We start from the raw sequence: 25555 nt of genomic DNA, 5'->3' as shown, positions 1-25555 counted from the left end.
TTACATACCAGGTGAGGTTGTCTGTGATGTGCATCTCCAGGAATTTGGTGCTGCTGACCACCTCTACTGCTGAGCTGTTGATGAGCAGCGGAGACAATAATTATCTCCTTCGTCTTCTCCATGACTAAACTTGTATTCTCACAGATCAAATAGCTGATGTCACGTTTGCATGAGTCGACAGCAAGGAACAAATACAAATTTTAAATGTATTGACTTAAATGTACAAATTGAGATGACCACACATACTTTTTTGACACTCCCAAACTATGACACTCCCACCACCATGCTTGACTGTAGGTAGGTTATATTTGTCAATGAGATACCATGTAACTTTAATGTAAAACTATTGATTTCATCTAACTAAGCTGTGATCAAAGTTATACAATCAAACTGACGTGAACAAAAAAATACACCTTAAAAAACATAGAATTTAGAGGATGACCTTATATATATATATATATATATATATATATATATATACACACACACACATGTGGATGAAAAGTTGGTGAAATTGAATGGACTGATGACAATGACAACAGTCGACTATTTTTTTTGAATGACCATATTGAAAAATCTGTCCCTTGTAATCCCATTCAAATGGTACGGCCATTTATCTGGCAGAAGTGAGTTTAAAAAATACATAACTGATTGATATAGGATCAATAATATCAGAGTAGTTGAGAGAAAAGAAAATACAGTCCTGTCTTCTTGTGGTAGGATACAAGAAATAAGAAACAAGGCATTAAGAAAATAAACAATGATAAAATATGAAACAATTTTCCTTTTCCATATTATTCCAGAGCCAGTTAAACAATATCAGAGAATTTTCTGGGCATCATAGAAGCTCTGGCTCCAACATGCCCACCCCCCTAAAAAACCCAGAAATGAATAAAGTGAGAATCTGAGCTTTAAACAGGGCTGATGCTGACAGCTCTTTCCAGAAACAGAAACTAAACTGGTCCATTCTAGTTCAGTAAGATGTTTGTCAACAGCATGCCGTGTGCACTGTAGCAAACACGTTGTACGGGAATGCCTTCCAGGGAAAATATCATAAACGCACTGATAAGGAAGAGATTACACCTTAATTAGTTTCAGGTCTGGTTTTTCATGATTCCTGAATTCTTTTTTATCTGAATCATCTACAACACACACAAAAAAATGCTTTTCGGAAAAAAACGCAAAAACAGAACTGAAAAACTTCCTCAGCGAATTTTATAATGTAATAAATCAGGTTTATTATTTGCGGCTTTATTGAAATCATTTATTTTGATTAAATTTGGTGAATACATACTCAGATCAAGGGGGTGGGGGGTTGAGATTGAGAAATAGAAAACAAACCACATTCATTTCTGGTTATCAGGAAAGAGCTGCTGCAAAAAGATCTTAACGGATGACATCTTTGGAATGTGGCTTTTCACTCATGAGCAGAAGTAAAACCAGAATGAGGGGGGGAGTGATGGCCGTCTGCCTTTGATGCTCAGTAGGGGGTGGAATCTGAAATGACAGGTTGGGTTTAAGTATCACTACCAACCTGGTGGCAACAGAGACGCAGAGAAGACTCGGCATCATCGGGGTGGACGACCCAGCAGACTGAAATAGGTAAGTCTGCCAAACCTAATTCCAAAAAACTGGCCTTTTCTTTTTTCTTTTTTTCCAGTGGTACTTATCTCCCTGACTTGTTTGCACACCCAAAGCTCATTAGAAAGTCTAAATTGGCTTGATTTCCAATGCATAGCAAATCTGACCCGGTTAATTGGTGCTGACAGCTTCTTATTTAGATCCATTAAAGGAGATTAAAAACTAAGCACAGGTCAAAAATGTTAACGACGCATCAGAGGGGGGAAGGATGGAGAATATGTGATGAGATCTCAAAACGTTTATAACGACCTGGGCAGAGATGAGTGAACACAGTTCGAAATGAAGATTATAAACTTGTTTATTTCGAGTTAAGCTTGCTGTTGAAAAGCAGTTATACCGAACCAGGAAATGCAGCAAACTTCATTTAAATGTACTCATCTTTACAGGTTCAAGATCATAGAGACACCATGTCAGCAGGTAAGGTGGCAATCTATTAAAAAATATATATTTCCAAATTTATTAAGAATATTTCAATTAATTCAGAACATCTCTTTTAGACTTTGGCAAAAAGAAGGTATTTCAACAAATCAAGGTCACTCATGAGTTCAAGGAGGATAACTGTTGGATCAAGAGGCCTGAGGAGGACAGGTGAGTAATTTTCAGCAGAGCTGATCAGGATGTTCTGCAGAAACAACATCAGCCACAGGGTTTCTTTTTCTAAAGTAATGCACAGATAACACTAAGAGGAAACTTCTCATGTGTTGTAGTGTGACTTCTGAAAAGAAACAGAAACCGGCTCCGCCCAAAAAGAGTTCATACATCCAGTCGATCCTCAGAAGATTTGAGTAAGTAACACAAAAACACACGTCTGAAAAAATAAGATCTTAAAATAGGTAAAAAAAATTAATCAGGCTACGTATGTGGCTTTAATTTGAGCAGGTAAATAAGATGATCTGCCAAAGGATTTTTTTTTTCACTAATATATGATATTGGAGTTATTTTAAATTTTTTAAAATGTACATCTTATTTAATTGTTCAATTTTGTTATTTCTCTGCTCAAATTAAGTAAAATTAAAATGTAAAAAAGTTTATTTACATAGAGTTTTTATTTTGAAGCTTCATCTCTCTGCTCTGGGTATGTTTGAAGAAAAGATGAATTTGGGGGTTTCATTAGCTTTAGGTCTTCATCACAGTTTACAGAAATAAATATTTAAAATAAATCATCCCAGATATAACTTTTTTAAAAATAATTGAAATAAAATAGTTTTGATAAAATTTCCAGTCATTAAAATGCACATGTTCATCTAAAGACCAGAGCACGCCTGGTTATTATTAAGGTACTCCCACATTTAGACTCCAAACATGTTAAGTTAAACTTTATTAATGGTAAAGTAATGTAAAATAATACTCACTGTGTACAGGTTTGATTAAAACACAAGTTGAATATGCACTTATTATTCAATCAAACATTTTTCTTCCAGTCATAGCTTTGGCTGCAGCACTCTTTATCCGTAACATTATATTGTTATTTAGGCCGATTTAACTGATTGTATGAAATATTTAAATTTTCCCAAAAAAAACTGGAATTTCGGTTGTTACCCCTGATTATTAAAGAAACACAAAAAACACCTTTAAATTTAAACTAAATTCCAGATGAGGGTCACTTTTCTACGTCAACACATCACCATTACATTAATATTCTTATTTATAAAGATGCAAGTGTGTATCTGAGAATATGAACCTGTGTTAAATAGAGCAAAAATAAGCCCCAGATGTATAGATTCCAAACCCAGTTAAAATGAAAAGGTTGAGTATAAAGAACTGAGTAAAAAGTGTTTTTTGTTCAGGTTGAGATCAGCTTTCCAAGTGTTGCATCACCCTAAAAGTGACTGAGGTATCAAGACGCCATCTTTGATATTTAGGCAGAGAAACAGTAACTTTGTCCTTCAGCTGCTTTCCTGCAGACCTACGGTACCTTCGGTATATGTGACTCAAACTTTAACGTCTGAATATTTACTAAAGTATTTTCCCTCTGAAGGAATTTAAAGTATTTCCTGGTAATCAAACAGACAAAAGGTTTCTGCTTCAATCCCAGAAGAGAAACTCCTGACTGTAAATGTTTCTTAATGTTTTACTAGCCTTAGATGTCGATGGTAAAGCTGGAATTTTACAGAATATAAAACTAAATTCAAAATGTCTCATCTGTGATTTTAAAATAATAAATATGCAAAGGTATGGCAGAAATGAAGCCAGACAGTAAAAGATACTTTAATTCTAACAGGAATCCATCAGCTTCTAGCAGCCAGTTGGATTAGCATTCAGTCAGGCTTTTAGACCCAATCCCAGTGCCAAGGGCTTCTTTTTAACTTCTCACCCACAAAATGGAACCAGAGAGAACAAAATCTACTAAAACATTTAACCACAGGTGTAATAACAGAACACACAACCATAAAACACTTTATCATAAACATTTAATTGGTTTAATTTCTTAACAGGATATCAAGAGCATTTAGTAGTTGATGGAGGACCCCAACTTTGAAAATGAATGCTTTACAGTAACATCAAAAAAGTTACTTATGTGTGACGGCATGCAAAACCTCTATAGTTAAGATAAAGTGGACATTTACAGCTATGGAGAGAAATTTGTTCCAATATTTTCGAACGCAAAGAACCTCTTGAAAAAAAAAAGAAATGTAAAGAAAATGTGTTTCAAAAAAAGGAAATTTGAAAAAAAAAACAAAGCCTCACTAAAAAAAGGACAAATTTATGTGCATGTTAAAAATATTTTATCGATGGTTAGCTATTTTAAAGATTTTCTTCTCAGATTTTGTTTTTCATATCTAATTTAAAAAAAAATTCAAACACACTTTTCTGAATCTATGAAATTATTTCAGACAATTTGAGACAGCTAATTCAACAAACAATAACTACAAAGAAAATTGCAAACAATATAGGCACCCAAGCCATACTTTCTATCCCTAAATAAATGTGAACAGAAATAGAAACTATATCTGACCAGTAATTTAAACCTAAAAGTATAACCTCAGATGTGACATTATTTTGTCAAATTAGAAATGAATAGAAATGCTTCACAGAGGAGACTTGTTTCTATTGGTTCCAAACAAAGACCAATAGAAATGCTGTTCCATGCAGACGTCTACAGAGTGAAGTCTGTTAAACATAAAACTCAGTTTTCTCCAAAAAAAAAAAAAAAAATTAAATTAAATCAGATGTTTTTTTGGAAAAAGACTAAAACCTTGCAAAAAAAAAAAAAAAAATTAAATTAAATCAGATGTTTTTTTGGAAAAAGACTAAAACCTTGCAAAAAAAAAAAAAAAACTAAATAATTAAAATCAGAAAATTCTGAAAAGTCTGGAAAAACAAACTGTAAAAATAAGGGTCAAACTTTTTTTTTTATACATTTTCCTCAAATGTCCGTTTTTGAACTGTGTTCAAAAAAATAAAATTTTCTCTTGGTCATTTAAAATTGAAGTTTTTTTTTTTTTTTAATTTACATCTATGCCATTACATGTAAAATGCTTTTTAAAATTTTTAATTTATCCTCCTATTTATTTCAGTTATTATTAACAGTGTAAGACCAAAATCTCCACTATTCCTCCAAGAATTTATGCAGAAGAGCTCTTTCCTGCTGAAAAACATTAACTAAATAACCTGTAGTTGAAGTTAAATTTAGTTTAGGCTATTTTTTTTTACTTTTCCTGAACTAGAACATTTGGTTGCACTTCCTAACTCTGCATAGCATCAAGCTTTGTACATCAGTGACCTGATGCTGTCACATGTCCATGATTTACGGGCTAATCAGACTTCAAGGGGGTCCAGTGGTTCCCCTGCCCCCACTCTAGCTCCGCCCCTACTTTGCTTTCAATAATATTGAAACAAATGTTTCTCCATACTTATCTTTTTCCACCTTCATAAATGTTTGTTTTTAACTGGAAAAGATTTGAAAGGCTTTTTAAATAAACTCTGAAGATTAAAGGTGCTTAATTTGATTAGCTAAATTTCACACATTTTGTCTGACATCCAGCTGATAGAGTAAATAAACAAATGCACACCTGCATAGAAAGTAATGACACAAATGCTAATATATTTTCATAAAACATCTTTATTTAAATGGTCTCCCTGAGAACATGCTTCTTCTGTTGAAATGGCATTAAAACATGCAGTGTTTGGACACATTTATTTAAAAGCACAATAAATAAAGAGAAAAATCTCACTTTTGTAAAACAGATTTCATTCTAAGAGAAATATTCAAACAGCTTAGTTCCAAAAATGTCTAAAAAGCAGCAAAACAAACATTTTCTTTAATAACTCAGGCCTTCGGTGAATTCTGCTCTGCCTCTAGTGACAAGTAAAGGATGAGCTGGATATCATACACCATCATGTGTCACTTTGTCAGAACAGGCAGCTCAAGCCTGTAATGTTTTCTGAGAGGAAACTTGAAGATCTGGCTGACCAGCCCGCCCACAGAGTGATGAAGAGTCTGCCTCTGTAATTACGGCCGCAGACGTGGGATGGCACATCTGTCAGCGAGGCTGCAGCCACTGCAGACTTTCAGTCGCTAAACAATCGCCTGTATAACATTAGTTAAGCCAGTTGTAACATCAACCAGCAGGGAGTTGAGTTACTGCTCTTTTTTTCTTTTTTTAGAAGCTCTGTGTGTTGAATGTAAACTGAGTGTCCATTTTTTAATCAACAATAATCAAACAGGAAAAATATTAATCTCTCGTTCAGATGAATAAAAAGGCTTGAAATAAATTCAGTTTTTGTTATATAACAACCTCCCAGTGAAACGCGTAGAGCAGGGGTCACCAACGTGGTGCCAGAGGGCCACATGAGGGGCCCTCAAACCTTTTCTAGAAATGGAACGACTCATCAGTGAGCTGCATCTAAAACTTGCTTTTCTTTCATTTTTCTTGCATTTATAGATGTTTAAAAAGTGCAATGTCTAAAAGAAATGTTAGAAATATATTTATTATACATGAAGTTAATAGATGAACGCTGACTCTTCCCCTCAGAGGTCAGTGTTGGTAGCCCTTCGTATGACTCCGTAGACATGAAGCAGCTCTCTGCTTCATAAACGGGAAGAAATAAAACCCTTAACTTGTTATATTTACTGGAAAATAGTAAACATGTTAGAATATTTTTTTTCCCTAACCAAAAAAAAAAATTAGCTTTTTTTTTCTCCCTCCACTGTTTACGAGTAGGACCGTATATCTTTCCTCCAACTCAGCTCACAGATTCTGTAGATTTAGTTCTAGGAGGAGAAATATGGAGAGAAATTTGTTCCAGTATTATTGAAAGCAAAGAACATAACAGTTTTACGAACCAATAGAAATCAGTCTGCTCTGCATAAGCATTAGCAACAGCATTTCTGTTGGTCTAGACATGGACCAGCCGGAAATGTAGAGAGGAAATCTAGATTTGAAAAGAATAAGAAAAAAATAATTAACCCCCCCAGAAAGAAGAAGAAAAAAAAGAAAGTATGAAATAAAAGCAAACCTAGCAAACTTTCACAAGGTTCCATTTTGAAAACACTTTTTCCTCAAATTGTCCTTTTTGAAACATGTTCTTTGCTTTCAATAATATTGGATCAGATTTCTCTCCATAGTAAAAAGGTAGATGTAGAATATGGCGATAAATTCCTGCATTTGGATCTAGGTTTGGGATAAATCCTGTTTAAACACACATAATGATTCATTACCAGGTAGCAGGTAGAGTCTGCTGTCTTTTTATTGAAAATCTCCCAGTACACCAACAGTCAATGACAAGGCTGCCTTTACATAGTAAGAGCAAATAGACCCACAGCACCACAGATTCTCCACCGTGTGGGCCTAAGCTCAAGCTCCAGTTCAACTTCAGATTTGAGGAATTCCTTGCTAAACAACTGTCTGGCTTGAAAACGTTTGTCTTCCTGTAAAGACCAACATGGCAGCTCTGTGCTGAAATACGACGTTCTCACGCCTTTCACAATTTTATAACTCTGCTCAGCCGATTTCATAATAATAAAAGCTAATTTAGGATTTGTTAGAGGGTCCAATAAATGTTCAGCTGGTTACGACCGGCTCTTAAAAAAACTAAAGTAAATCTTTTTAAATAAAAATAAAAAGTCTCTTTGTTTAAATAAATCTCTTGCAGTTGAAGATGAATGGATATTTTTCAGAAGAAGCACCAATAAATGTGGCCAGCACTATATTCTACTGATTCACCTGGGCTGTTTGGGGATAAAACTCAAACCTTGGCAATGAAAGCAATGCTGGCAACCAATTAAATATCAACACATTCTTTCCTTCTGGCAGTCGGATAAACGGAGCGTCCTGTGGGGAAGCACGACTGTAAACCCCTTCAGCATCTTAATAAGCGGCACCGGTAGTAGTTGATTGGGTTTGGGTGAATTAAGCGACCAGTCGTGGATTCCTCAGGAGAACCGACCTCCACTCACCTCGAAGGTACAGGCAGTTTGATGAATCGGTAACGAGCTAGGAGGGTCCAGCTGCTGTCAGCTCTGCTGCTGGAGCCGATTTTAACAGGGAGTCGCCGGCAGCAGGGCCGGCGTCGTGTGAAGGCATCAAATGGACCTCATTGACTGCGTAGTGGTTAAGTGGGAAAACGCCACATTTTCTAAAACCTTCCCGTACGATCCGGACGCCTTCCTCGCTTGTCGCTAGCTGATACGTTCTGTTGAACACTCCAGAGAATTCCTTCTTGGTGATGGCGAAATGGCCTTCGGCGGCAGCGCCGTTTCCTGTGAGCAGGGCGAAACGCTGCTTCAGGACGGCGAAGAGGCCGGTGTCCAGCGGCTGCAGGATGTGGGAGCAATGAGGAGGCAGGCACAGAAGGACCACGCCCTCCTTACGGGCCGACTCCACCACCTCCAGGCTCACGGGCCACTTGTGGCCGTCGAAAATCAGCAGCAGAGGACGCTCCTTTGGCGCTTGAAACAGAAAATGCTTGAGGAACCATTTCTTAAAGAGTTCAGAGTTGATGTAACCGGATTCGGACCACCCGTACAGGGCATTGGGAGGGCCTTGTGTCTTGTAGCACACCCCCCCTGGATAAGCCCTAGAGTAAATAATAAATGGAGGAATGTCCTCCCCTGCAGCATTAAAGCAAGCGAGGACAGAGATGTGGTCCCTGGAACTCGGCGTTGGCTTGTAGCCCAGGCTGGCGGTTTTGGAGACGGCGGCCTTCCTCCTGCCCAGCTGGTAGCCCATTTCGCTGCAGTTGTAAATCCGGCGGGGAAATTCTCTGAGCCCATGTGTGTCTACGACCGTGCTCAACAGACGAAAGAACTGATCCACTGCTTCCTTCCTGACGCAGATTGTCCTCCCACGCACGACATTGTCTGCTGGCTGAATAGTAATGTTCTTTTCTTGCCGCTTTCTAAAATTGAGCCACCATGTCTGGCCCAGTTTGGATAACGCCACCCTCCTGTGCTGCCGCTTATAAATGGACGAGGCGAAGGACACCACCTGCTGCTTGGTAAGTGGGAATCCATGCTTGGACATGTGTAAGGAGAACTCCACCAGCAGCTTCTCATCGGCTGAGGTTATGAGCCGAGCCGGCCCGCTGCGACTCCCCGGCGTCACCCGTCCGCTCACCCGGTCTCCAAGCGAGGACTTGGGGACCCCAAACTCCTTGGCAGCCTGCCTCACTGTGCACCGCCCAGACTTCACCTCTATCAGTGCGCGCTCCATGGCCTCCTCTGTCCACTTCTTCTTTTTCTTCCGGCCAACTTTGTCAAGATGGTTTCTGGACGGCATCTTCTTCTATATTTGAAACATGACAACAAAACATCACAAAACAGAGAGAGAAGAAAAACAAAACACAAATGTACATTTAGAAAGAAGTCAGAAGTGAAATAAAACATACAGCTCAAATTTCACATTTTAAGGATTTAGTTATTGAACTTTAGATTTTCATGGTTAAATACTTGCAGTCCTGCTCTAATTATTATAATTATTAAAATACAAACAAAAAAATATTTCATATAATCATGACATTAACAAAATTCCATTTTAATAATTATGAAAATGATAAAGTAAGAATCATAAAAATAATGCAAACATTTTTTTTATGATGACTCCAACATAGCGACTACTTGGTGCTGAAACATCCTTTTATATTTTAAGTGAGTCACACTCTGCTTATTCCCACAGATTCTCCATATAAAATTAGAATACGTTATTTTTGTGACCAACTGCTGCAAACAAAGTAGATCAAATAATCAACTGGAGATATTTTTCTATTTTGTTGTTTTTTTTTTTTTTAATAACATTTCTAATTCGACCATCTAACTAAAACAACCTCCTAAATATACAATTCTATCAAGAAATAGATTCACACACTGATGTCTCATCTTTTTTCATTCATCCTTTCCAGGAAAAGAAAAGACAATTAAAGGACGACTCACCCCTAAATCAACCTTTTTTTCTTTTTTTTTTTGCTGAATTGTGTAAATAGAAAATCTTACAATGCTGTCTAAATGTCCCGGTCATTATCTAACAAAGTAATGCACAAGAACCACCTGCTTGGTGCCCTCTTCAGGCATAAAGGGGTTACTGCACCATGATGCATCTAGAAAGCATTTCGCTATTGGCTTAGCAGGGGATGTGATGTAATTTAGGAGAACTGATTGGCAGTTCACTTATGGTCTGCCACAAAAAATAAATAAATTACTCTGTTATATGGGAAATAAAAGTAAATCAGGATTTTTATCCGTTTCAAAAGTTTATGAAAAATAGTAGGTGCATTAAAGCTGGAAAAAAACAAGTCATATGTCCATTCTAGTATAACAAACTAACATTAGTATTGTGTCAGTTTTGTGACCTAAAAGCTATTGGAGAAAAGCAAAGACGTTAAGTTAAAACAGAATAATTAAGAGAGAAGATATATCAAACATCAAAACCAGACAAAATAAAGAGTGTGCCTCTAACATCATCTAGTCTAAAGTATTCATTCTGTTTCAATGGGTCATTAAACTGGATGTCAGTAAATGTTGTTTATTCAGAGTGTTTGGTTTGGATAAATAGTGACAGTCCAGGCTTTCAGGTTCTATGACCACCACAATGAAATAAAAGCCCCCACATCTTTAGAATTAATTAAATAAAATCCTAAAACCATGTAATATAGTATACTGAATATTTGCACTAATTATTCTAATTCTAATCAGATTTTAAAAATCACGAAATGTTCAAATTTACTTTATTTTGAAAAACCAACTGAGCTGGCTCCTGCCTGTCTTGATGTGAAGCAGGTTAGTGTTTGAAGCCAAGTGGTGCTACAGCTGCTCTGCTCTGCAGTGAAGGAAAACTCTCCAGTGTTGTCAGCTTGGTGATTTCGTGGTTACATTTGGGGGCTTTTAGACCCCTATAGTATATTTTAAAAGCGATTAAAGTAAAATCTACTTCCTTTTCACTGTGTTTACGGCAAATTTGGCGACTTCACGTTAAAGTCGAGTGGCATTGGTGGCGTTGATACTGCGCAGTAAGGGGAGTTATTCTTTAATGACAAGTCTAAAAGAATGTCATGAAGTTAGGAGTCCCTACTTTTTATCTACTAGCACGGCCAGGCTGAGTTCCACAGAGCACCATCAATCCAGTCTGGTAAAACACTGTTGATGGCTAGAACAGGCCCAACCAAACAAAGCACAGGAGGCGGGACTTTACAATGCATGACTTTCAGCGCCATAATTACCCATAATCCAGCAGTTGTGTCCATTTATGCAACATTTTTGAAATGTCTTATTTCTACCAATTTTGTTTTTGTCTTTTGGTATGTAAAATATATTTAAGTTAATTTAGAACCAAAATTTGTTATTTATGTTTTATATTTGGAATTGTTTGGAGTAAGTTGTTAATTGTTAAACCCTCCCATTAATTTGAGTGATTAAGAGCACACCAGGTGTTGGAGGAGAGTGTTTAAAAAAAAAAGATTTTTTGACCACTTTTTTGGGAGCTTAAAACATAAAATTTCTTTTTTTACTAAGTTCCAAGACATTTTTAGTAATTGTTTATTTATTTTTTTGCTTTTACAATAAGTCAAGCTGGAAGTGCATGCAAAAACAAAAATAACCTGTTACCACCCACGGCCTTCGTTGGAAATGTTGGTATTTTTTCTTTTGTTGGAACAGAAGGCTGCGACAGAGCACATCGCTTGAAGTTTTTGCGTCATATATGTAGTTATCTGATTGGTTTTAATCTGACGGCGCCAACCATCTTAGTCCCGCCTTTGATATCAAGCTGTACCACCTCTTTACCAGAATAATACGCCGTGTATATGTCATAACAGTCGGGCTGGCCTCGCTAATTTTCCACAGAATCCTTGATCTTTATTCTTATTCTCAATCAGGACTTTGTTTTCCTGAAGATGGCAAAAGTTTGACCTGAGCCCTCCTCATATCTTAGGCACGTGAAGTCTCTCGTTGTTCTTCTCAGCATCCCCCTCTGATATAACATTTGGAATGATAAACTAAGACAAGCACACTCAATTTATAATGAACTAAATTATTATTTCAAAATTCTTTAGACATAAAACATTGTAGATTGTAGGAGTTTTATTCTTAACCACTTACAGCATTTATTCTGTACCTAGAGTCATTCTGCTACTGTGAATTTTATTATTATTCTCTCTGTTTCTTGGTTCTATGAGCTTTTCTATAGATACTGCAACTCTCAATGCAGATATATTTATATAAGAGGGACCAAATGATATTTTTATTTCTTAAAAAGACCAATACTGACGCCTATTATTTTGACATCAGTCTAACTGATCCCTGATATGTGCGTCTAGTTTTTGGGAACCATTCTTTATGCTAATATTGCTTTTTGTCTCTTCTTTTAATTGATATAAATGACACAATAATAACAATTCTCAATCTGGACCTTAACAAATCAAATAAAACATTACATGTTCTTCAACTGGTATTTTTAATCAATCTTTCTGTAATGTATAATATAAGGAATGTGTAAATTGTAATTTTACACCACGAGTTCTATACAAATCTCACTATAAATAATGGTTTTTTATTGTAATAACGTTCTTCTTTCTCTTATTGTACTTTTTATTTTTTTACCTTAATTCCTCCCGTCCTTTATTGAGATGTTTTATTAACAGTTCATACTTCATTGTAATGCCAGTCCTTGCATTATTATTGATAATTTAGAACAAAAAGGATCAGCGTCTTTTAGACTGAGCAAGTATACTTCACGGTCTGTCGGAAAACATACATCTCACAACTTCTAATCGGGTTTTAGGCAGGGACGGTGGTTTTTAAGCTTTAAATTAATTTTCAAATGTATTTCTCTTGCATTATTTGTTTCGTTAGGAAAAATCTGCACTGTGTAGAATCGAATCAAAATGATTTCCCAAGTACGAAAAGCCCTTGAACGCACCCTTCAATGATGAGACGCCAAAGAATGACGACCAACCACTAAAATTATGCTCTGTTCATGTTTTAATGTACGATTTTGAATCACCAGTAGCGTACTTACGTGTCAGTAAAGATCCTTGTAATATTCCTATATGAAGATAAGCTGTCCTGTTATGGTGTCGCTGTGATGAAACGTGAATCCTGCTGTTTGTGAAGCGCGATGCTGTGCAGTCTGAAGGTTTCCCATGTAGTTTTAAAGATGACAACATAATAGAAACTAAACTCTCATCAACTGTCAGTGACTACTTCAGCTCCGATCTCCAGAAACAAGATAACATACATGATGTAGCAGGAGTACTTCTCTGCTCTCCCTGCTTAGCATGTAACTGCTACTGTAGCACAACCGGAAGTAATGTGGAATTCACTTCAAAACAAAAGCACGACAGCGATAGTTACCAAAATAAGCGTCGAAAGCGTTTATTTTAATAAAAAGGCTGGGAAATATTTTCAAAATACATTTTGTGCTAAATTACGGATAGAAATTAAAACAACATGTGTTGAGGTGATCTAGTTAAACATTTATACAATCTATTTATCACTTTTATCAATCTATTTATCACGTTAATACAATATAATTAGCAAAAAATATTTTTTTTTCAAGTGACAGCAATACTATTCCGTAAATATGAAAGGGAGATTATTTTATTCATTTTTCAGTTTCAATGGTTTTGTGCAGTATTGTACGGAAGAGGATTAGGACCATTGAAAAAAAAATTCATGATTTTTAAATATTATTTCAGTTTAATATGGGAAAAAAGTCAGAATTCTGACTTTAATCTCAGAATTCTGACTTTTTTCTCAGAATTTTGGATCTTAATGTAGATGGTCACCATGAAGGAAGAGATGTGTGAGCCTCCAGCTTCACTGACAAAGATGTGAGTTGTTTGGGAGGAACAGTAACACATTGGTGGAAAATGACGCAATTAGTCGACTTTTTACGTGGCCGAGGGGTCCCTGGTGATGCTATTTCATTAATGGAAGAGCAGAAGGTGATTAAAACAAGAGAGCTAGTTTAGTCTCTAAAACAGACATGGTTATGGCTTGATGCTAACATGTTTGTGAGCTGTCAGAATTCTGAGAAAAAGTTCATAATTCTGAGATTAAAGTCAGAATTCAGAGATTTTTCTTATATTATCCTGAAATTAAATTTAAAAATCACTTTTTAAAATTTTTCACGGACCCTAATCCTTTTCCGTAGTGTTTCTATAAAAAACATTCATGTCTTAACATCCAATAGAAAATTTCTAATGAAAATTGTTAAATTGAAATGTGATCAGTGTGTAGTTGCTTAAGTTTTAATAAATATCTATTTGATGTAAATGGTTAATTTAGTTTGTTGGCCATTTGATATGCTCCATAGAGAGTTCATTATATTGATTTATAATGTTTGCATTTGGGCTATACAACATATTGTGAATATGTTATCACAACAATATTAGATTTTTGAATATTCATATCGCTAAGGACTATCAGAGGAGGAATAATTGTTGGCTAATATATTCTAAGCGCTTTGAGCTTGTATTCTTCATACTAATTTAACATTTAATTCAGCTGCATAGAAACTCACTGCAGGAAATGCTCACAGTGGACAAAAATAACATCACATGAAATACTAAAGAACACATTGTGATTTAAGTGCGAAAAAAAAGAAAGAAAATAGGCATGTATAGCTACTGATATCATCATCATAACATTAACAATCATAACAATTACAAGATTCTCTGATATACTGTAGCACTAGTTTGCATGTCTAATTTTATTGTTGAAAAGAAACACAAAAAGAGACACTTTTTCTTTTGATATAAACAGTTATAAAAGTTTGCCTTTAGCTCCTGTGACTTTATGACACACTATGTTTTTTAATGGGTGAATCACTGCTGAATGTATGCATGACAGTCATCTCATTTAACCAGCCCCCCTCACCTGTTTAACAACAACACGTCCTGTGAGACCTATGGTGCAAACAAACACAGCACTGGCATCTAAAGCACAGTTTATTAGTTATGAGGTACACGTGCACATTGGGCTGCTCCCTCAAAGCAAACCTTCTGCACATCTTTACACAAAGGATTGTTATTTTTTTGTTTAATATATTGTAAAGAGACTAGATTATGTTTCTGAAATCACCAGTATGTTAAGCGTTGTGTTGTTTATGAAAGTCACCATGCAGCATTTCCTTTTTCTTTTTTTCTTTTGATTTATCTTCAGGTAAGAGGAAGCAAGCACTATTAATATGGAGAGTAAGAGAAAAAAAAAATTATTGCTTTTAGATAAAATGGAAAACCTAATGGTTTAATGCATCTTTTTAACAGACTATTACTATCTATTTTTAAGCATCTTCGTTCATGAAGGACTATTTAAAAAAAAAAAGTTTAAAAAATGTCTACCTGGTTTCGATTTTGTTCTCAGGTGCACAATATAACCACTCTAACAAGCCACCATTACAAAACACAGCAAATCGTGAATGCCTAATAGACACAGGGCCAGTCCAAGTCTCCACAGGGCCCTAAGCAAAATCTGATTTTGAGCCCCCCTATTTCCACTAATAATATCTATTGCTGCAAACAACATCATTAAAACAATATTCACACACCTACTATAAACATATTGCAACTCTGGCAGCCTCCTATTTTTGTTTCCTAGTTTGTTAAATATAATAAAATAGATTCGTATTCAGTTTATTTCCTGTAGAGGTATCACAATGATAATAATTTCTGGTTCCCACATGCTACATCAATGTGCAAAAAACCTGTGATTTAAAAACAACAACAAACAAATCAAACAGCCTTGATGAATGAAAACAATACATCAAATTGTAAAATAAAAAAAATTAAATTAAATTAAATAAAAAAACGGACATGATTAAATTAAATAAACAATGAAATATCAATCTTATCTTTGTACTCCAAACAGTTTATTCTCAGTCCTTTCTTTTCTGTGGGTTAATCGAGCCCCAAGACTTGTGTGTCTATATAATTTTTTTCATGGTAATGATTTATACAAGATTAATGATATTTTGATGTTCATTTTATCAAAAAATATTTTTCGAGTCACTTTATTTATAAATTAATCATAAGCATATAAAGTGTGTTTAAGTGAACTTTGTTTACATTTCATGCTTTTTTTAAATAGGCGGTAAAGTTTAAATATTTTTGAAAACCTAAATCTAAATATTAAATGTAAGGCTGGAAAGGTTGCCAGTCTGTTACAGGGTAATAACATTAAAACTATATATATATACGATAGATAGATAGATAGATAGATAGATAGATAGATAGATAGATAGATAGATAGATAGATAGATAGATAGATAGATAGATAGATAGATAGATGGGAAAAAAATGTAGATATATTTTACTTTAGTTTTAACTTTAAGGCTTAAGTTTAAAGATATGTATTTAGATTTAACTTTTACATGTAAGCCATAGATTTATATATAGATCTAAAATTTAGATATAAATATAGGCTACAACATTGAAATAGAGTTAACATTTATATTTAGAGTTTGCCATTAAATGTTCCAAAAAGGCACTAAAGGTAATAAGCATATGCTAAAATGTAGAAATGTCACAGTAAAAATTGTTCTACAATTTTGCACATTTAGCACCCATAAATGGTTGTATAATAATTAATAATGAATATAATTACTTCACAATATATTCATACATTTGTAAGTATTTACAGTATATATATTTTGTTTGTTGCATGATTATTTTTGGGGTCTCATGCTGAAAGAGGAGACAATAACTCTTCATCTTCTCTATTTTCTAACTAGCTCCTATCTTTAGGTGCCTTGTCTAAATATCTAATTACCCTAAACAGAGGCTATAAGGTTTGCTGGTTTCTCAGCCAACGTATAGTTTAATTAAGTATTGATGTGGTCAGATGAATGTAACTGAAAAGCTGTCTTTCACCTGTTTGTTGTAGGGGTTCACCTATTGAGACTAACAATGAAATCAATCCTGGTAAATATGATGCACCGCTCGAGGAAAGAAGAGGAAATACTGCAAGAGATACAACGTTAGTATAGAAGAAACTCCCTCTTTATTGTTAATAATGAGTTTAAAGCTGTGAATAATTATCATGCTATGTTACAGAACCACATCACCAGCAGAAAAACTGGTTAATAAGCCAGAGCCACAAAAGCAAATGCCAGTTATAAACACAAATGGACAAAAAAAGGAGGTGGGAGTAGAAGCACCAGCTGACAAGTCCAATATGGAAGACAACATGGTGCCTGTTAAGGTCCCAGCAGATGTCGATAAGGAACAAGAAATCCAACCAGCTCCTTCAGCAACCGAAAATGTTGATGCAGCAGATAAACCTGCAGAAGTCGAAGGAAAAACCGCTGATACTGAGCCTAAAAAAGTAGCAGAGCAGCTTTTCAGTGATCTTCAGGAGCCAGCTAGTGTCACAGACACTGAAGAGGTTCCTGCTACACCCCTGTTCATACCGAAACCTCAGGAGGAAGCTTTAATCAGAGCAGAGCCAGCAAATACACGTAGTTTGGGGGATGCAGGGGAGGAAGAATCGGTGCTAACTAAAGACGGTAGTGCAGAGAAATCCCTGCAACAGGAGAGAAATGGAGAAATCCTCCCTGCTGTCTCTCAGTTTACAGTGCAGGAGATGGCTGAGAACTCTGCAGCACCTGATGAAGACATTTCTCCTCAAGCCACCAAGGAATCCGACATACAGTTTGAAACTGCCAGCAAGTCCCTAAGTCAGTTTGACAATGAAACACCTGCAGAGGGCAGTTGTGAAAAACAACCCCAAGAACAAGATAATAAAGAAGCTGAGGTTGAGAATGTGATGGCAACCCCCAAAGTTGATAATGCAACACCCAGTGAGGAGGCACCTCCACATAACAGCATGCAACCAGGCACCAATACTCCGTCCGAGTCACATGCTGATGCTGAGGATGTTGTTGTAGCTGTGAAGTGTGAAGTTGATCAGGAAGCCATAGAGGAGCCAGTCTTAAAAAGCAGAACGGAGGAGGCTGTTGAGGCCGAAATCCAACCGGTTAACAGCACTGCTGTTGAACGACATGATGAGCCCTCACTGGAAAATGAACAGGTGGACCTTAACATTGAAGATGTTCATAAAGCAATACCCCCTGGAGATGATGGAGCTGTTCTGGATGCTTCTGATTTTAAAGCCATTGATCTGACAGATGCACTGGATGTGAAAGTACCTCAGAATGCATCTGTTCCTGAACCTGAAGAGTCAAAAGGACTTAATCAGGAGGAGCTGTATGAGCAGCGTGATGATACCAAAGAGTAAGAATGCTTTCATAAACAATAAATTCACAATTTAATGAAAGGTGTAATATATTTTGATCATTTTGTTGTTTTTTATAGTTCCAATGGGATTCAAAAACCCGAAGAAGAGCCAAATTCAACCAAAGCCCCTAAAACACCCAGGTATGTTTTCAGTATCTCGTATAACACCCTGTCATCATTTCCCATGGGAATATAATGACTATAGTCAGACCAATAACTAACATTATGGGCCTGATTTTTAGAAGGTTTGCATGAATCAAAATAGGTGCAAAGTTGTCTTCAGGTGCAGAGCAGATCTTCAAAGATTGTTTGCATGTGTGTCTTCATCAATATGCGGATTGAATTTTAATCTGATAACTGCACAGATTTTGGGGCAGAGGATACACAAGTGAAAATATTTAGAATGTGCAAAGCTATTTTTCAAGGCTGACACCTAACTGAGGCATCAGTTTTATGTCTTTTTTAAAAATTTTAAAAGTTGCGTGGAAACTCACAAAATTTTCTGTGGTCGATGTTACAGACCATAGAGATCTTCTGAATGTAAACCTTTGTGTCCAAAGGTCTGCCCTAATCACTATATAGGGCACTATATGGTGGTTACGCCATTTTAAATGAGTGTCCGACAAATAACTGTAGCTGGATGACCCAATACTCTAATGCAATCTACTAGCTTCCACTGTACATCCAAAAACCCCACATCAGAGTCAGTGCCGAGAGATGGCACTGCTCGGACTTGTCAATCTGGAAGAAGAAGAACTCCAAGAGTTTCAGGTTAATCGGCTTGTAGCTCTGCTTCAACAGCAGAATTTGCCCACAAACACCTCACGAGGGCCAACTAACTTTCACACGTTGATTTTCTCCCGCCCTTACGATTCATGATTGGGAGGTGGTTGTGAGAGGCTAATAGCCCCTCGTTACTCCCTGTATACTACACTACGCAGGACGCTCAATGAGGCTGAAACTTGGCCGGAACAAAAAATACTCACACAACAGGAAATTCGGCCCAAAAACGGGCAAAAACTCGTAGAGTGTGTGCCCGGCTTTAGTGAACGGGTGAGGAGAGGGAGAAGAGGCTGGAAGGTGACTCCGACGTCTTTTTCGAATATCTCCACTGGTAGGAAGGCCAGGGAATTATCCAGGACAAGCTGGAGGGACTATGTCTTACAGTTGGCCCAGGAATGCTTCTGGCTTCCCCTATAGTAGTGGCTCTCAACATTTTCAAGCCACAACCCCCAATTTAACATGCACCGCTGTCCACGAGTAGCTGGACAGCTGGTTTTAAGTCATAAAATGCCTGTTTGAGACCAGCCGCCTTCCATCTGTCTAATGTCTGGTCAGAAGTTACATTCATTTTGCCCATTTATATTTTTCTAAAACTATTTGGCTACCCCCAGAATTCATCTTGTGACCCCAAGGGGGGTTAGGATCCCATTGTTGAGAATGGCTGCCCTAGAGGAGCTGAGGAGATGTCTGTGAAGAGGGGAGTCTGGAATCTATGTTGACACTGCTGCCCCAATGACTCACCTCTCTTTTAAGGCCAATCTGTAACTGTCAGTATAACACACAGTCTGCTCATTTCATTTGGGTGAAACCAAATCGCTTTGTGTATTGTAACGTACACGCAAACAATTCCTAGCTAACCTATGGCCCTATAGGCTTAAGAGGGCAATAATTTATAGACAAGGCGGATAATTGGGGAGAGATCAGTCACAATCTTTGAAGATCAGGCCGTGAATGTGTTACTGTAGAGGTAATGTTTTCAAATCTGTTTCAGGGATGAAAAATCCATCTGCTCCTACTGCCTCAACGTCATCGATGGGTGTATCAAGCTTTATTTTAATTATCCGCCTATGGCATGCCATCCAGAATGCCTCAAGGTTTGCATTGCATTTCAATTTAAATGTTCCATTTTTAAACACCTTGCCTTTCAGAAATATTCATATCATTTGTAATTATTTCTATTTGTTCTTTTTATAACCAAACGTCTGATGAATTTTGTGTTTTATGTGATAGACCTCTACACCAAGTAGTCAGTGTGAGCTAAATATTGTCAGCTCTTGCTAAATGTTTAGCTTTTGCTTAAAATTGTCAAAAGGGTGGTGGATGTGGTTGTGGACCCAAACGTAGCATTGAAGGAGGGAGAGATGAGTTTTTGCTGATTTAATGAAGATGCCAAGGCAACACAGAAACATACACAGAAAACCAAAAACTGCACAGGTGGTGTATATAGGGGAGATAGAACAAAACTGAGGTAATTAGCTAACCGGGAGCAGGAGTGGATAGAAACTAGAAACTAGTTGAGAGGAGACTGGAACAAGGGGGCAACAAAGAGCAACACAAAAAATACAACACTACTTAGATATAACTATAAAACAAATATAATGACACAAAACAGAAAATAAACCAATTACCAAAAAACAGATTGACATAAATAATTGAAAATTCAAAAAGAAAATTAAAAAGAAGTCCAAAGGGGAGAACCATAATAAACAGCTGCCGGCTTTTTGGGGTCTTTTCTAGTTTTGAACATCTAAAACAAGTTTTATTCTTTTACAAATTAGCTCCAGGTCAGACAGATAGGTTCTTTAAGCAGAGTTTTTTTTTTCTTTTTTTAAGTCTCTTTACAAAGTCTCAATTGGGTGTACAGTAAGTCATGACTTTCACTGGACTTTTCAGACAAAATATTCAATACAATACAAGACAATGCAATATAACTCTGGCCACTGGCTCTGACTTAATTCCCTACAGCATTACCACAACATGATACTGCCACCACCATGTTTCACAATGGTGCATTCAGCGTGATTTAATATTCATTGGCAATCAAACCAGAATACCCTCTATCACACATGTACTCTGTTTCTATGGAGACTGCTGGACACTGAAGGAGAGGTATGGGTAATTAAAACAAGGCTGGAGACTGTGGAATGATGCCTCCTTGACTCCATATTGATGAGTGCAGAATAGACCCAGAACCATCTCTACTTACGTCTAACTCCCGGTCCAAAGCATAGTTGGCCTTTGGTCATAATCCTGAGGCATTACGTTGTGGTTTATTAGTCCTCCGTTTTTCAACAATACCTAATTTTTTTGGGGCATAGCAGCTCATTTGTCTGTGCTCATCGTGTTATTTTCATTGCATTAAGTTCTAATTCTTTTCTAATATATTTCACTGGATCTTGTTTTACAAAGGGTGTATCTTTGCTCCATCACACCACACAACAAGCTCTGCAGTAATTAAGCACCCTTTATAGTCAACAAAAGCCTTTACAAAGCAAAGACATCATTAAAGTTACTTATGGTGTTCTAGTATTTATAGTATTTATCTTTATTTATTTATCTTTTTTTGAGTGATTTCCCATTTCTTGTGCATGTTTCTCAGAGCACCCCCTGGGCGTTGGATAGTGGGAGAGCGAATCGAGTGCTTGTAATGTCAGTTGTGGGTTATACACATTATTCTAGACACATCCCATGGGTTTCTTGTACCTGTGCTTCTGCTCTTTTTAATTAGTCGCCTTCCTTCAGTTGCCCTCCCACAGCTGCTCCCACTTCCATCTGATTAGCTTGTCTCTTTATTGTTTCTTTTTGCAATTTCTCCTGACCCAGTATATAAACCCCTGTCATCTCATTGCTCTCTAATTGATCCCTCGTTTACTTTGTCAATTTCAATCCTTGTTTGTGCTGCCTGTGACTTTGCTTATGTTCCCCACTCTGACCTCCCTGTGGCAGTCTGCAGATTTGTTTTTTTTATTTTTTTATTGTAGTTAGTCTTTTGATTTACTTTTTATGTTAGTTCACTCAAAATTTTACTTTAAGAATTTGACATTGTATTTTTGCATTAAACCTGTAATAAGGTTCGGTTTCAGACCAGCGGACAGCCTCAGCTGGGCCCGGGACAAGATCTATCGATCAATCAATCAATCAACCAGTCGACCGACAGCCGGGTCGATCGATCTATCAATAGATCGATAGAGTAATCGATCAACATTACAAATCCAAATTGTCATGACTGACTTTCCTGTTTGATTTTAACATTTACAACTAGAAATATTTCCACTTATTACTAAAGGATTATTGAAAATGTGGCACTTTTGGCTTTCCATAACCCCTCTAGTAGCAATTTATTCTAAATGAAGACTGTTGGGTTACTGTGTTTGTGTAAATCATCAATTATTTTTTTGCTATTAGGAGTCTATTTCTCTTGCTTCTTCTTTTTGTTTTTAGTTGTTTTTTATTTTTTCTAGTCATTATTCCTGGATTTCTGGATTCATTCTTAGTTTATTTCTCCTAGTATTTATCCCTGTTGGACCATTTCTCCTTCTGCCTTCTGTTAATCAGTCAATTCTCTGCACCTGTGTTTCCTCATTTGTTCTGTCGTTTGCGCCTGTTTTCACCTCTACTTAAGGTCTCAGTCATCTGCCAGGATTCATTGGGCCCTCAGTTCATCTTCATGTCTCGGTGCCTGTTTGTTGTTCCTCTGCCTCTATATCTCATTAAATCCTGCAAAGACTTACCTTGCTGCTTCTGAGTGTCCGTCTGTGTTCTGGTCCAGAACAGAAGCTTATAACAGTAGAGATTTTTTCGTTATTAAGATTAGTTTTTAATCACCATGCTGCTTTCAAGTCCTTGTAGGCTCTTTGTTTCATCTTCAAATTCACTGATCAGAGCCCTTAAACTGGTGATCTTACTAAAGTATTGTTGGGCCTTAGTGCAGCATCTGACATTGTTTTTCACTACATTTCATTAGAGCGCCTGGAAAATTGACTCGGCCTCTCTGGTCCAGCAGTGGACTGGTTTAAATCTTACCTGTTCATCTTTAGTAGAATTGATCCCTGCAGCGGTGTTCTCACAGGTCTGCCTAAAAAGTGGATAAGACAGCTGCAGCAGATCCAGAACGCTGCTGCCTGCATCCTAACCTGAACTAAGAAATTGGAGAACATCAGGCCAGTTCTAAATCCTCTGGCTCCCTGTAGAGAATAGACTTTAAAATATACATGTTAGTCTAGAAATCACTAAATAGCTTAGCTCCAAAATATATTTGAGATTAGCTGTCAGTGAATCAAACGCCAGAGATCCGAGGTTTTCCATTTACTGAAGCAGGTTTACCGAAAATCTTAAGTTTTCTAAACTTGAAAACAGGGAAACTGACTTTTCTGGTTCACAAAGAGATTTATTCAACCTTTGTTTCAGTCATAGTAATATTTTTTCCGAGGCTAACCTGGTCAGTAGCAGGTTTTCTTCAGTAAACTTGGAGTTTCCTCTGTCTCTGCTGAAGACTGAATCAACATCAGGAGGAATGCATGAGATGATCCACAGGTTTTATATATTAGAACGTTTTTAGACTTAATTTTCACCTGCTGCCAGAAGATTTCACCTAAATATATATATTGATCTGCTACCAGTCAAGAAATAATCCCATAATATTATCGCAGTCATAACAGGGTATGGCAAGCCGTTTTGATATGTACTAGTTTTACTGAATATGTATTCCTGATATCTGAAAAAAAAACTTTTCTCTTTTTCCAAATTATCAAACAAAATGACATTCTCCACAGAGTAAGCATTCTGGATGTCTAGAAATTAATTTCAGATCTCCATATTCCTAATATTACTGGTCAGCATTATATCATCACCATTATACTGGTCAGTATTATTTTAATTATGATTTTTTTTTCAGATATCACAAATACATTTTCAGTCAAGCTGATAAATGTCAGAACGGCCATTTAATCTATGTAAGCATTTCCAGATATATAAAACTTAGTTCTTACTAGAAAAATTTTGTTTTTTTTTTACTTTCTAAAATTCAGTTTCTGCAACAAAAATGTAATTTAGAAAATATATTATAATGGCTTGATCTAGGACTTTGATTTTGATCAGGAAGAATCTTATGTTAGTGATCTACAAATGGAAAAACAGAGAGGACTGCTTTTAATTAATAATGCCTTCCATAACTCACTTAATATAAACTTACGCAGCACCTGGAGCAACTATCTTCCTCTCCTGCGTAGGTTTAGCGTGGTTTCAATACATTCTCCTTTTTTATTTTATTTTTTTACATTGCTGCATTAAAATCTCTGGTTCCATTGGGGTGAAATAGGCATGTCCTGTTGCCTGTTGTCATGGTGACTCGTCGAACCTGTGCTCCACTGATAATGACTTTTCATACTTGCTGTGCACACACTTAACTCTGAGTGGACCTAGTTAAAATTGATTGAACGGATTGATGGCAGCCGTTGTGACACCAAACTCAGAGTTCAGATCAATTTAGAGTTGTGGATTTGAATCTAAATTTGTTAAACCTGCTTCATAAAATGGACACCAAGTCTTTTGGATCTAATTTGATCTGGAGAAACCAGAACCAAACATGGAAAATCAGCTTTTAGTTGTTATGCTCCACTAATGTGGAATAAACTCCCAGATAACTGCAAAAGCTCTGAAACTCTGAATGCTTTAAATCAAGATTAAAAACATATTTGTTCAGAGTGACTTTTGACTGTGATATATATAAACATAATTAGTTAAGTTTGTTGTTTAATTTTTCTGTCATTGCTTCATCAATAATTTAATATTTTTTATTTCATTTTAATTATCAAACAGTATTCTCTGTGTTGCCTTTATACCATTACAATGTACTTTATTCTGATTCTCATTTATAGCAACTTGATTTTTGCCTCTGAATATTCTATAGAAATAAACTTGCCTTCCGTGCCTTGAAGGGACTGGATCTTAACTAGTGGTATCAAATGAAAGAAGATGAATACTGCACTACTTTGTGTGGGTCTGACACATAAGATCCTAAATAATTACATTAAGATTGTGACAAAATGTGAAAAAGAACACCTGATACTAATACTGTATTCAAACACTGTGCAGAAAATTGTGACTCTTAATGGTTAATTCTAATAATATATTTGTGTTTTGCAGTGTGGCGTTTGTGAAAAGGCGATTGGAGACCTGAATAGCCGTATCTTCCTGCATGACAAAGTGATCCACTGTAATGACTGCTTTTCTAGGGTGCTTAATATTTGAATTCAGCTGGGGACAAACACTGTATGTCTCACAGGTTACGGTGAATAATGTACCCTACAAAATATCTTCCAATTATAAGCTCCTGCTCTGAACGTTGCTTTTCTGATTTATGTTTTTTTTTTCCACTTCAAAGAAAGATTTGGTTTATATGATGTTTAAAAATGGTGTAATTAAAAACACTGTCAGTGCTAATTACCACAAATGTTTGAATGAA

At 36.4% G+C, this 25555-nt stretch overlaps 2 protein-coding genes across 3 annotated transcripts; one reads left to right on the top strand and one right to left on the bottom strand.

Moving 5' to 3' along the window:
• The first annotated feature begins 1487 nt into the window (after nucleotides 1-1487).
• Nucleotides 1488-25489, top strand: LOC107098238 (zinc finger protein 185-like). 2 transcript variants are annotated; one of them, XM_015395768.1, is made up of 9 exons: nucleotides 1488-1602; nucleotides 2028-2058; nucleotides 2139-2229; nucleotides 2349-2426; nucleotides 16958-17050; nucleotides 17128-18306; nucleotides 18388-18450; nucleotides 20084-20186; nucleotides 25237-25489. In XM_015395768.1, the coding sequence occupies exons 2-9, from the start codon at nucleotides 2049-2051 to the stop codon at nucleotides 25339-25341; spliced, it is 1722 nt and encodes a 573-aa protein (XP_015251254.1). In that variant the 5' UTR covers nucleotides 1488-1602; nucleotides 2028-2048; the 3' UTR covers nucleotides 25342-25489. The 2 variants fall into 2 exon arrangements, with proteins under 2 accessions (XP_015251254.1, XP_015251253.1); XM_015395767.1 differs by lacking the exon at nucleotides 25237-25489 and adding an exon at nucleotides 21692-23227.
• LOC107098239 lies at nucleotides 7591-13385 on the bottom strand. Its single transcript, XM_015395769.1, has 2 exons — nucleotides 13092-13385; nucleotides 7591-9368 (listed from the first exon to the last, which is right to left on the bottom strand). The coding sequence occupies exon 2, from the start codon at nucleotides 9360-9362 to the stop codon at nucleotides 8079-8081; it is 1284 nt and encodes a 427-aa protein (XP_015251255.1). The 5' UTR covers nucleotides 9363-9368; nucleotides 13092-13385; the 3' UTR covers nucleotides 7591-8078.
• Nucleotides 25490-25555: the final 66 nt, after the last annotated feature.

This window comes from Cyprinodon variegatus, unplaced genomic scaffold, assembly GCF_000732505.1.
Source record: "Cyprinodon variegatus isolate N-32 unplaced genomic scaffold, C_variegatus-1.0 Scaffold760, whole genome shotgun sequence".
NCBI lineage: Eukaryota > Metazoa > Chordata > Actinopteri > Cyprinodontiformes > Cyprinodontidae > Cyprinodon > Cyprinodon variegatus.
This window is presented reverse-complemented; position numbering and strand designations above follow the sequence as displayed.

What these genes read in the sequence shown, in the direction of transcription:
- LOC107098239 (XM_015395769.1), bottom strand. Translation starts at nt 9,362, where the DNA reads ATGCCGTCCAGAAACCATCTTGACAAAGTTGGCCGGAAGAAAAAGAAG.
- LOC107098238 (XM_015395767.1), top strand. An exon ending in AAGAGGCCTGAGGAGGACAG is followed by an intron (nt 2,230 to 2,348) that starts GTGAGTAATTTT and finishes CATGTGTTGTAG; the next exon opens with TGTGACTTCTGAAAAGAAAC. An exon ending in AAAGCCCCTAAAACACCCAG is followed by an intron (nt 18,451 to 20,083) that starts GTATGTTTTCAG and finishes AATCTGTTTCAG; the next exon opens with GGATGAAAAATCCATCTGCT.